The sequence below is a fragment of the Centrocercus urophasianus genome, unplaced genomic scaffold (genome assembly GCF_019232065.1).
Source record: "Centrocercus urophasianus isolate 14NV4802_14NV808 unplaced genomic scaffold, USGS_Curo_1.0 seq_25, whole genome shotgun sequence".
Classification (NCBI taxonomy): domain Eukaryota; kingdom Metazoa; phylum Chordata; class Aves; order Galliformes; family Phasianidae; genus Centrocercus; species Centrocercus urophasianus.
The window spans coordinates 5,821,707-5,835,504 of NW_024884811.1; the positions used below are offsets into that span (position 1 = coordinate 5,821,707).

General features: G+C 40.1%; 1 protein-coding gene across 3 annotated transcripts in view; it reads right to left on the bottom strand.

Moving 5' to 3' along the window:
- Positions 1-13,798, bottom strand: part of MAST4 (microtubule associated serine/threonine kinase family member 4) — a 152,784-nt gene that overhangs the window by 91,706 nt on the left and 47,280 nt on the right. The window contains exon 1 of one of the 3 annotated variants that reach the window (XM_042825540.1): positions 13,538-13,723. The exons of the other annotated variants lie outside the window; for them this stretch is intronic. Coding sequence (XP_042681474.1) covers positions 13,538-13,629 — 92 coding nt within the window. The 5' untranslated portion in view covers positions 13,630-13,723. Of the gene's footprint in view, positions 1-13,537; positions 13,724-13,798 lie in introns of those variants that run through there. 3 annotated transcript variants of the gene reach the window in all.

The following is a 13,798-nucleotide window of genomic DNA, read 5'->3' on the forward strand; positions in this document are numbered from 1 at the left end:
GCACATAGGCACCACGCAGACTCAAAGTCTGAATTTCCTGACACAACATATATTGAAAAAATATCAATACCGTTAGAAGAACTAACTACTTCCAAAGAGGGGAACTGATACCTGGCACAATAAACTCAGAGCTTTCAGCAATTAATTCAAAATCTTCAAAAAACTGACATTCTGTCTAGGGAAGGCTGCTTTTTTCCAATATAAATAGGACATCTGGAGCCTAAAAACAGAGTCTCAGCATTCCACAGCCCTTGAGGAGGCACACTGCACACTGTGACAACTATAATACAGGCTAAAGTGCTAAGTAGAAACTTATTCAACAGCACTGTTTTTTGTACATAAGTTCCTGACCATATGTGGGACCTGGCCCATGTAACACACACGAACTTTGCCTGGATAACACTTTTCCACAGAACCTCATGACCACCAAAGACCTCCTTGCAAGAATCCTATATAAACACAGCACACGTGCAGTGTTAGGTTTTAATATGCATAGCAATTCTAGGAATAGGCATGCACTTTGTGGAAATTGTAGGAGTGTTCTCACGTTTAAACGTAAAAGATCTGTGTGCTTAAGATCCTGGGAGTGCATGCTGTGAGTGATGCCCCCTGCACCCGTGCTGCCATAATGTCAGCTCTCCAACCGGCCATTTGGGCTAGCGAGTTTCATTACTGGAGTTCAGTGACAGTATGGTTCAATAATGTCATTTTATAAATTCTGTCTGTTGGGAGAACAGTAGGGGAAAAAATCTAATAAACGTTAAGCAAAAATATTGTCTTTCAGTGTAATAGCAAAGTGCATTCTATCCTCTTTCAAAGACATCAATTGAAATTCAGCATATATTATATAATTGCTTGAAATCTCAGTAATTACTAAGTACATTAACAATGAAGTGCATTTGATATTCCAATATTAAAACATAGGAAGTATGTGGGAAAAAAAAGAAGCCTTTAGTTTGTTTTCTACATACTTCTTTTTATTCTAGAAACCAGAAAATAACAAGCACTCACATAAACATCTGTACAAATGTGTATTCCTACCCACCCCACCAAAAAAAAAGACAAACAGGACACTATAGATGGATACAACAGTGCTTTTTGTAAGAAGAAACCTTTGGAGTAAGTGAGAAATGTCCTAATTGTAGGTATTATTTCTCTAGACTTTACCTAGAACCAATTTTTTTGTTATTCACACAACAGGCCTTCTGTCTAAGAGAGGGAGTCAGAAACAGGGCAAAACTAGAATGCTTTTTTTCCCCAAGATTTCTATAGAAAAACAGTTTTGTGGTAAGACATGTTCATAAATGAGAGAACACCACATCTTCTACTCTCAATAAAAAAATAACAGTGCAGTGTGTAAAACAGCATAACTCTGAGAAGCTCTACTACTCTTTATATACAGAACACTATTCCAAGTCCTCACTATTCTAGACATCATACACAGCAGATGACAGCCTCTGCTGGGAAAAGCCTAAATGGTCCAAAAACCTAGGCATGACATGTACATGAGACAAACAGGTTAGAAGAGGGTGTGGATGAAGTAAGGTGACTGAAAGAGGGTGTGCTACAATTCTTGGCCATCAGGAAGAGTAATCACCTTGCTACTCATCCAGCCCATTACCCATCACCTAATTTAAGGTTTCTATCTGCATCACAGCATAAGTTTGCCATAAGGAATGATGCAAAGAAAAGACAAAACCATCACTCCTCCAGTCTTTGCTTTTGTTCAGAAAACAAGGCTTTATGCCCTGTGAATACCATTACCAGCAGGTTCAAGAAAAGAAAAATATTTCAATTCTCTCATAAAGCCAAGAGAAAATTCGCATTGTGCATAAATTGCTTTTGTTGTGCAAAATTTTTGAGGGAACAGTTGCCCTCATTTTCGACACAGGACAAAATACATTACCTAATAAATGCAAAAGTCAGTGGATCAGTTTGCACTGATTTCTTAGAGTAATAGGCATTAAAAAATAAATGGCTAAAAAAACCCAAGCAGATTATACTGTACACTTACTACAAAAAAAAAAAAAAAAAAGGTCACCACATTTCTCCCATTTATCTCACTATAAAAAGAACTATATTTTCAATCAAGTTTTATAATCTATTAATAAAGTTCACTTCCACTGTATTTGAAGAAGGACTCCTACATTTGTCTTTACCTATCCTGGACAGTTCTGTTGATAGTATTTGTGGCCTTTGAGTACAGGCTGGCTATAGTCTAGTGGCAAGTTAACTCACCCACTTGTAGTTTATAGGCACCTTGGTATCTTTCTGAAAAATGGTTTTGTAAGAATACAAGTCAGCAGAGAAAGAAAATTATCCTAAAACATACTAACTGTTCTGTTGAGATGCCTGAATCATAGAATGGTTTGAGTTGGAAGGGACCTTTAAGGCCAGCTAGTTCCAACCCCCTGCTGTAGGCAGGGACACCTCCCACTAGACCAGGTTGCTCAAAGCCACATCCAGCCTGGCCCTGACTGCTTCCAAGGAGGGGGCATCCACAGCCTCACTGGGCAACCTGTTCCAGTGTCTCAGCACCACCACAGTAAAGAATTTCTTCCTAATATCTAGTCTAAATCTACCCTCTTCCAGGTTAAAACCATTTCCCCTATACTGTTGCTACATGCCTTTATAAAAAGTCCTTCACCGGGTTTCCTGTAAACCCCCAACTTGTGTATATGATAATCAGAATGAAAAAGATGCCTCCAATGATCACTGTGATTTTTCATATGAGCTCTTCCACAAAACAGAGCAATTACATTGGTAGATTTTTTTCTCTTGTTACATGTGAATGTTTGAGCAGTTTTTCCAGTAATATGTCAAAAAATAATTATTAAAATGCAACTCCAAGATCATCTAAAACCTTACAGGCATTTTAATATTTCAAATGCATACATTACCATTACACTAAAACTACTTTCAGCAATACTTTATTTCATTAGGTTACTGGACTTCTCCATGCACAAGGTATGCCTACTACTACTAAAGTTCTAGCTCCTGGATCCAGGTCTTCCGATTTTCCATTCTCTCAAATTTGTCAGTGATTAAATAAACACAATACATTGACTGGTAAGACCAGATTACTATTACTCCATGTTGTTTTTCCTGTAGAATGCCAGAGTAGGTGATCCTACAGGTTTCTCCTTGCCTTTTAATTTATGAATCAGAAGAAGGAAACACATGATGGTTAAAAGGTATTAATTTATAGATAATATTGAATGCTTAAGTCTGACCACACAATTTGCATATTTAATAAAATAACCTTGTATATTCATATAGTCCAGTATGTTCTGAATTTCCTTTAAAGCATTCCCTTACAGGAAAGGAAAGACAGACCAAAAGACAGATAAAAAAAGGTAATTTGCTACTGTAAAGTTTGGAGAATGCAAGTAAGAAAAAGCAAAGAAATTTCATTTTTGAACTTGGGGAAAAAAAACAAAACAGGAAGAAGGTTCATTTTTGGTTTTGAAGGTTTAATCCATCAATCAAAAACTTGCAAATGATGGTAATATAATACAAGTATATTAAGTACAATGCTTAATACAAGTATCAAGTATCAATATCTTGATACTTGGCAAGACAGAACAGAACATGTGAGCCAATCAAACAAAAAGGGAAAAAAAAAACCAACAGAGACCAACTTTATTTCTCAATAGAGCTCATGTTCTCTCATTACTCATAGGCCACAGGTGGGGAACAGACGCCTACAAAGAAGATAGTTCAATCATCAAAACACGACAAAAAGACATGGGAAGAAGCCAAATCATCAAGCCTCGGGTAACAAAAAAGAAGGGGAGAAAAAAAAAGAAAAAAAACCAACGAGCTTACTTACAAAACATGTTACATACTGTTCCTGTCCATCTTGTCGGGGAAATAAAAGGAAGATAATCTGGTAAAACTTGATTGTACAGGGAACCGACATAATCATCTTTTTGCGTAGGCTGTTTGTAGACAAAACGAATAGAGCATACTGGACTTGTCTGACTGCCTTCACTCCTACTCTTACAGCACTTCAGTAAATTCCCTTGACATACCCATGCGTAAGAAGAAGCTAGGCAAGTGTAGACTCACTGGAAAAGCTAACCCGTGCAACAAATGCACACAATCCACTTATTATCAGCTCACTTTGTGAAGGTTAACAGTATTATCACAAAGGACATTAGCTAATTACGACTTAGCAGTAAACAGCACTGTCAGATGAATGAGTTAACATTCATGCCTTCTTATTCTTATTTCCATAAAAGGGAACATAAAAGCTGTGTGTTGATTTCATTACGAAAACTGTCTTGACAACAAATTATGTTAAATACCGAGGCAGCTGTTGGTAGAAATATAAAACAACAGGAAATGACCATGGCTGAAGCATAACATCATTTTGAGATTCCCAGGCTCACTGACATTAAGATATATATTATTATGAATTAGACACATTGTTGCAAATAATTCCTTTAACAGAGGAACTAAGGAAGCTCTACTTCCCGCAATTTTGCATTTCCTAACTGAATGCAGCACTACAACCCCTGTAGCCGTCCTCCAACATTTTCAGTTCTCTCGTCCCATTCACTTGCCAAGAAAATCCCTTTAGAGTCACCTCCCCTCACTGTCAGACAACACGGAGAGCAAGACACTTCTTGTTTCCACTTCAGTACCAACTCTGGGACATTTCCCAAGAGCTTCCCCACCTCCTGGCTGGAAGAAGGATCTGCCACTCAGTTACAGACACCTCTGTGCATCCCACCCATCAGAGCCAGCCAACATGCACATATGTTCCAGTACAGTCTGGGGGGCAGGTGGGAGAGATGTCAGAGGTGTAAGTAATGACTTATACAATAAGCTGTTCTTAAAGCCACCTTCTTCACGCTCCCAAAAATGTTCATATCCATTTCTATAATGTAGGAATACCTTTCCAGAAGATTTCAGCAGCTCATCAAGTGATAATATCACTTTTTTCTTGCTTCTCAAAGAGAACCTAAAAAGCTTCTTAAAGATTTTAAGATTTTTAAAGATTTTAATTATAACCTGATTTGTTACATTCACATTTTATCAAGAAGAAGGTCAACTCCTTCAAACCACTGTCTCCATCTTCCTCATAGCAATCTTAGGAGTTAAATCTGATATATTAAAACATCACATTTAAATGTATTCCAGAAACAAAGGAAAGATTTTTCATAGAAAACTCATCTCTGACAGGCAGCTTTAATATGAATTTTATTATACAGTAACTCCACTTTCCCAGGTGTGTAAGAAGAGCTAAGGATCCAACACTGCAACTTGTCCCACACGTGCAAGTCTCCTGAGATTCATGAGCAGCTCTGTTCATGAGCCCATGCCAGATCCCATACAGGATGACAGGGGCCCAGCATTCTAGAAAGGGAAGACTTTACGCTATTCCAAAAGGCATTAAGGGAAACAGCTGGAGAAAAAGAAAAGTTCCTCTTCCATTACTGTTTCAGTTATAAACATCTAGAGTGCTACTTAAACAAGCACAAATAACAAGTACCAGCATTCAAACAAATTGACTTTGAATTTATTAGCCCTCTCAATTCAAGTTCACGATAAAATTCATATCTGTATCACTTCCTTGGAAATAAAAGGACGACTTCTTTTAAGGAATCTTCTCTATTTCTTAAGAGTAATACAGGCATATTTCACAATGTAAATACTAGTTTCAATAAGTCATGCTATTAAAAATCAAATAAACAGACTCCTTTTTCCAGTGGTGGAATAGAGCCCAGAATCCTACTCAATTTTAGAAGACAAGTCACATTTTCCAGAAACAAAATCAGAAACGGCTGTACTTGAGGTACTTTCAAAATCTATACTACTAATTGATGGCCACTACAAATAGCCATATCACATCCCCTTGTAGATGAAATAGCTTCTTTCCTGTTTGTCATGATGCATCTTTGAACAAAGCACAAGGGAGCAAGTTTTTTCCAACTGAGGAACTGACCTTATAATGTTAATACTCAAGTTCTGAACAGCCATTGTTTTAAAGCTATTGCTTAAGTATTTATGTACACAGATGTCTAAACACCCATGTATTTAGTCTGCCTAGATGTATGTATGAAAGAAAGATTAAAAAATCCTCTGATACTGCTAATATTTGCGCTCCTATGCTACAGCAGGTTAAGCTTACAGTCAAGCAAGTTCTCTGGAAAAAAAAAAAAAATTCTATCAGACAGAGAAGAAGTTTTCAGACTGACGCATTCCCCCACTGACACACACAATAAATCAAACTTACCCCCATGAAAGAAAAAATATTTTTCAAACTCTCCAATGCAATAATTTTTATATCCAACAACCATGAGGTCTACACATTAGTAATATGAAGTATTTTAATATGCAACACTTTACATTACTATGTTTCAACAAATTAAACATCATTAGGAGAAGTATTTCTTCAGTAATCAAATAAACACATTTAAATGTACCAGCAACTACCTAGGTCTAACATTATATTACACACAAACTACTAAGATGCTTGTAAGATGCCATATGTATCTTTGATTTATTTGGTATTAATAATTATGTTTTAAACCCATGGTTAGTTAATACAGGCCGTAAGTTGATGGACAGAACAATCACTTTCCTGCCAGCAATCAGCGCCCTGTGTGACATCACCTTCAACGCTTTCATAAGAAAAAAAAGAAGAAAAATCACCAGTGGGTAACCTTTTAACAGTTTTTCATTAATGCGTAATTTTAAACCTAGGCTAAAGCCAAATGATAGGGATCAAAAGCAGGCCATTACATGCTGGAATATCTACATAATTACCGCATATGCAGAAAAAAAAGAATGGGTGGGAGAAGGAAACTGCAGCAGATTTTACTTTCTAATCACCAAACTGAACATGCCAGCATTTCATGGGAATAACAGATTCTACTTACAATAATAATTATAATCTCTCAGCAACAATAGAGCATGATGGTTTTCCTTACTCCTAAATAATTATTTAGTGAAGAGCATTGCTAACCAACAGAAAGGAAGAAAAAATTGATATATTTATTCTGGCTTGACCTCAATATTTTTGTACTTATCTGTCAGTGGCAGGAACACTAGCAATGCACAGCTGGTAGTTGTAAAGTCCTTCTATTGGGTAGATCAATCTGGGAGTTGTTCCAGTTTACAGTATTTCTGAGGTACTTTTATATTTACTGGGAAGCATGCCAAGGAGTTTTCTAGTTTGCTACTATTCAATTTAAGCATTTCAAATAAAATCACAGAACTGACCTGCCATGAGATTTAAGGTTGCACTAGGATATTTTTTTGTATCCCTGCTTAATTCAGGTGGAAGATTATATTGCAGCAGATCTAGCTAGCACACCAATAGCATATGAAAACAAAAATATCAACAATATACAGAATATGTATTGCTACAAAGAAAGAGAAAACTAAAGTCCCATTAAAAATTAAGTAAGGTAACCAAGCACAGTGTAATGCAATAGACATATCAGATGAGATTTAAGAGCCTGATACACGACACATATTATGCTTACACACGATTATTTAATGCTGTGTGCTACTGGGAGGCTTTAAAGCTTCACAGTTATGGCAGTTATTGAATTTGCAAAGATTCAGAGGTGAGATCACCTGAAGGGTTCCCAAGGGAAAATCCATAAGCTATCACTGACTGTGATACACCTGAATCAAAGTTAACACTGTTTTTCTCTGTTTGAGAAATACAGTGAGGCATATATACATCTACCTTGGTGCTATAGCAGTGCTCCCTTCAACAAGTCTGCTCATTCTATATGTTGATGTAACATTGTACAGCCTATTGGTTTGCCAACACACATAGAAGAACTACACAACTCGTGGAACAGTTTTACTCCATTATTAATTTAGCGTGCCACTCAGTGTCACTAAACATGCTCAACCTAAATCAGCTAGCAGAACATTCAGACTCGGAACACAGCAGCTCCAGCTAGTGACTGGGTCATGTCCAGTAACTAACCACATCAATGCCACTCAAGTTTCCTACTTTCTAAGGCATGCACACTGAAACGTGTAACCAATTCAAGAGAACCCACTTTGGAGTCCACTTAACTGACTCTTACAGTTTTGACAAAGAATTACCAAGGCTCACCAATAGGTGAAGCATGTGCAGCCACACAGCAAGGTATGTAGCTTACTGCTACCGGGAACCTGAAACTGACAGAGGATGCAGCATAAAAGGCAGGCAATTAACAGCTGCATGAGGAAGTTGCTTGTATATTTAAAAATTACATTTCAGAGGGATCAGTAAACTTCTAACAGAAAGAACTTTAACGGCTCTTCAGGACATCAACAGCAGATGTAGAGTTGAATTTAGACATCTCTGCGCAATGCGTCCGTATCGTGTGATGTGTCCCAACAGCCACAGCTACTGAACAGAAGCCTGGACTGCTGTCTTGTTGATTTTCTGTACTAGGACAAAGACTGCCACTCTGCAACAACAGACACTAACCACAATGGCTAAAAAATCATTTTTAAAACCCAGCTTCTTAAAGTTCCAGCACTTTCCAAGCTTTTTTTTTCTCTTAGATCTGTCTTATTGTTGCTTTCCCCAGGTTTTCTACAGGATGACTCTTCTTACAGTATAAGTAAGGATCTCGGTTTAATTCTAAACAAATAGAAATTTCTCATTGTAAAGACTAAGCAAAAATACAAAAATAAAAAAACAAACAAACAAAAAACCCCCAAAAAACAAGAATGCAATCAGATGAATCCTCTCCAGTCTGGCTAAAGCTAAGAAACAATGAAGGCTCACTGGAAAAAACTGAATGTTGCCAACATTCAATTGTAAGCAGAACTTGAAATACATTAATTGCTCAAACAAAAAGTTTGGCCAAGTAAGCTACACTGAATAAAAAGAACAGTGTACTTACTTTGATAGTGAGACTGTAAGACTATTCTCCTAACACAAACCTCTGCTGTGAAAGAAAGGAAATAAAACTCCCAAGATGCATTAACACTTCACTATCTTGCACAGCAAGCCCAGCAGATACCTGCTAATTCCTCCTGTTCGATGACAAGGTGTTTTGAAGCCCGGGTGGCCTGCTCAAGCCTATTTCTCATTCCCCCTCAGATTTAGGATAATTATCTTCTTAAGTATATTCAACATCTACTAGAGAAATATTCTGACTCTCCCTGTCTTGCATGTAGAAGTTAAGGTGAATACAGAGGACTGACAGCAGGAAAGAGACAAAGCTCTCCAAATCACCACACTCTGAAACACATAGCAAAATAACACAAACACAATCAATAGCAATCCTTGGCGAGCTGTAACCAGTGGTACTCCTATTTAACAAAAGTAAAAGAGTTCACAATGGAGTGCTGACACATTCAGTTGGCATCAGCGCAGTGACGGCTGCTTTTATGTTAATAAATGTATTCAGGTTTTTTGCTTGTTTTTATGACTCTAACAGGTCTCCTTTTAGCACATGCTACTGAATAAATATTAAATAGATTCACAGGATACAAATACTACAATGTAACATCATGCTGAAAAAGGAAAATCTATACAAGAGCCAAAAGCAGGAGTTACATCGTAACTTTATCATCCCACCTACTCCAACTGCCAAACCCCACAAGTTCAAGAAGCCTGCTCCATATTTTCCAGGAAGCATACTGTCCCAGAACTAACGGAACTGCAGCAACAGTCTGACAACTCTGCTCTCTCTAGGAGTTTCCAAAAAGAGCTATGATTTATATATATATTCAACAATTCACGTTTCCAATATGGTCAGAAATTCTTTGAATGCTTGAAGAATTACTTGATGATTGATGAATATTTTAAGTGCCTATCAAGAAAGTCTCTTCAGTACCACTTCAATGTCTGCATACAAATAATACAAGCATCATCCAAAAGTGTATTCTGGCTGAGAAGCAATGCAACCTCTCTGACCCAAAGCAAGACAGACTGTAATAACACTGTTTCAGTGCAACTGCCACAAAAAAGCAAGGGAAAAAAAAAAAAAAAGGTACAAAAAAAAAAAAAATTCCGTTTGTTTTTTTTTTTTTTTTTTTTTTTTTTTTTAAATACAGAGGACAGAGACAGAAGTTACAGAAGAGATAACTGCAAATTGTAGCATGCAGTAGATATATTTTACCTATGTTCAGTATGAAAAAGTAATATGTTTTTTGTTTACACATCTTTATGTAGTTGTACATATCCATGTCTATAATGTACACACATACACATGGTCTTTCTCTCATGTTCTCTCTCCTGTTCTCCAACCCAGACTAGCTGTCATTTCTGTCAGGAACACCAAATCAGCACTACACAAGTCTCACATACCTATAGCATCTGAAAAATAAGATCATGTGGTGGTGTGCATGCCTCTTTTCTGCAAAAGGGTATGGTGAAATCCATGTCATTTATAGACTTGATGACTTGTATACCAAATGCCACTAATTAGTAACCGAATTTTTCTACCTGCTAGTCCTGAAAGCCCTGATTTGAAAGTCAGGCTGGGATATTTCTTGTTCAGGTATCACTTCCAACCAGACTTGCTGCAATTGAGTTCAGTTAAGTCTACTGCAGGAGAGAAAAGCCTCAATTAAAGACTTCGGTGAGCAAGTAAGACCATAAAGTTTTATGCTTTTGTTATAACTCAGTTGATCAGCTCAACACTAACCCCTGAAGGAAAATAGCTTATCTTTTACTTCTTTTCTTCAGAGAATCTCAAAAAGAGAAATGAAATCCTCCTTCAAGGAAATACGTGCCAAAAAAACCTCCAAAATTCCTAGTGTTTGCATACAATTCTCGTTATCTCAACTGTAAAGAGGACAGTGCACACAGAAAAGGTCTACTCGCCCATAATAATCTCAGTAACACAGGTCAGAGAACATGCCAGAGGAACAAAGATTAAGTACCAAAAAAAAAAAAAAAGCACTCAACAAAATAAAAATAAAGCTCTCATGCTAGAAAGGAATCCCAAGGCCTTGGATCAGTGGACCCAAGACTTAAACACAACCAGCAGATTCATGTGTCACAGGAACAAGATCCCTTCAGGCCTCCTCATAGTCTTCAATCTCTAAAACACCTGAAAAGCTTCACATAATATGAGCGGCTATCACCAAACAGCACTCCTCCAGAAAGAGGCAGAATCCTGTGGCATGTAAAAGGATAAAGGTAAATCCTTCCAGATGACTTATGCAGCAGTTGGGTTTGTGAGTTTCTGAAGACATCAGATGGAGCTCTGAAAATGCAGATCCAGCTGCTATCTCAATTAACCAGAGCAGAACCAGAGGAATGGCCTGTATTATTTTTAATTCTCCTGACAGTTTCATTACTCTGGAATGTACTCTGTATACATTAACACAGGTATAAGTGCCAGGCAGAGGGGACACATCCCTTCACAAAGAGAACTGGAGCAATGGGGCAGTCAGCAAGGGAGATACCAGGCTTCCCACCAAGTGAGGGAACCTACCTGAAAAGAGCTCTGAACCCCCACTGCAGGCTCTTAGATTTAAAATGCAGTGACATACTGGTTATTACTAAGCAGAGGGTGTTCAACATGGAACCCCTGTAATAGAATCAAAGAATGACTTAGGCTGAAAGGGACTTCTAAGACAATCCACTTCCAACCCCGTGATGCTAGCACCAAGGGGGTCAGCTAGCACCTGACCCATCAGCTGAGGCTGCCCAGGGCCCGTCCAACCTGGGTTTGAGCTCCTCCAGGGATGGGACATCCACAGCTTCTCTGGGCAGACTGCGTCAGGGCCTCACCACTGTTTGAGTAAAGAAGTCTTTCTTTACACCTAACCTAAATCTCCCCTCCTTTAGTTTAAAGCCACTTCCCACTGTCCTGTCTCTATCAGCCTGTGTAAAAAATGGTGTCTCCCTCCCATAAGCCCCCTTCCAGTACTGGAAGGCTGCAATGACGTTTCTCTGCAGCCTTCTCTTCTCCAAGCTAAACATGCCAAAACCCTCAACCTTTCTTCACAGGAGAGGATGCTCCAGCTCTCACTCATCTTTGTGGCCCTCCTCTGGACCTGTCCCAATAGCTCTGTATCTTCCTTGTGCTGGGGGCTCCAGGCCCGGGTGCAGTACTCTGGGTGAGGCTTCATGAGGGAAGGGCAAAGCAGAGTGCTACAATTCCCTCCCTCTCTCTGCTGGCCACCCCTCTGTTGATGCAGCCCAGGACACAGTTGGCCTTCTGGCTGCAAGCGCACACTGCTGGCTCATACCCAGCTTCTTGTCCATCAGGACCTCAAAGTCCTTCTTTGCAGGGCTGCTCTTGTTGAACCTTATTAGGTTCACATGGGTTGAATTTCCAAGCCTGTACAGGTCTCAGTGGATGAAATCCCTTCCTCAGATTGGGTTGGCTATAATACACAGAACAGAGGTGTATATACGGCATATTCTATTCATTGAAACTTCTTACTTATAAAATGTAAGCAGTCAGTGCTACTTTATACATTTTTTCAAACAGTTCGTCAAAGCCAAAGCATTCTATCATTCTAGTTTACAATTCTGTAGTATTGTATGTCTTTAAGAAATAGGAGGGCATTCAAATAGAAGTAAAAAAATATCAGTGGCACAAATGTGCACTCTGTAATTCTGAAAAGTCTCCCATACACTTTGAGAAAACCCATTTCTGCACCTTCCCATAGGTACTGGAAGAATGAAGGTGCAAAAAAAGACCCACTATTTTTTTTTTTTTACACAAATGTTTATTTTGTTGAAAAAAAAAAAAAAAAAAAAAAAAAAAAAAAAAAGCGTAAAGGCATAACTAGATATTCAGTTGAGATGTTAAGAGGACATGATATTCAAGAAGGAGCACAATAACTGAACACCAAAAAACCCGGCGCTTGTAGCTAACTCAAGTTAGGTCCGGGCTGGGTATGAGCCGCAGTAGCACTTTCACGCACGAGAGGCGTGTCCTCGGTTTGTTATTCTAACTTTCCGCCGTTCTGTAGAAGCTGCTCCGTCGGGACGTGTCACCGCATCACCGCACGGACCCTCGGGCCCCGTAGCCCCCGCCCCGCCCGAGCCGTGTCACATCCCGGGGACAACCCCGCGCAGATATCGACGGCAGCTTCACACAGAAGCGCGCCGAGCCGCACACCGCGGCGGGTGACGTCCCAGCAAGGCGGACGGGAGGCGAGCGGAGCGACAAACTTCGGCGCGGCGCGTGACAGCGGCTGCGGAACAGCACTGCGGGCACGGCGGCACCCGGCGGGCGGCTGGCAGCGATCAGGTACCGCGAACCGCTTCCCTCCGGTCAAGAGGAGAAAAGCTACCGAAAAAAAAAGTGAGGAAAAAAAAAAAAAACAAAACAAAAAAAGCCATCCCTGTATATATGAACGTCACCCAGCCCGCCTCGGACCGCGCAGCTGCACAGAGCGGTCTCTTTAAGAGCAGCGAACAAAGTAGGCTCCCAGAGTTGTCCATATAAAGTATATGCGTGCGGATAAAAGGTCAACTATCAGAGAGCTAACCGAAAACCCGCAGGAGCCGGGGCACGGCGCAGTCCTACGGACGGATGGCCGCGCGAAGCCGGCAGCGCAAGGGTGGCCCAGGGCCGGGCCTGCCGGGCGCCCTTACCTCTGGGTCCGGCGCAGGCGGGTGCCGCTCCTCAGGTGGGGCAGCGTGAAGTTGGAGAGGACCGTCCAGTAGTTGGGGTCCGACATATCCATACCCCGGCGCTCACAGCGCGGCGCCGCTCACAGCCATAACACGCGAGGAAGGAAGGGAGAGCCGCCGCTTTCTGCACCGCTCCCGGCAGCTGGAGACGAGAGCCGAGGCCCGCCCAAAGGAGCCCGCCCAGAGGAGCTCGGCCCGACGGCAACTTTCCGCGCGGCCGCC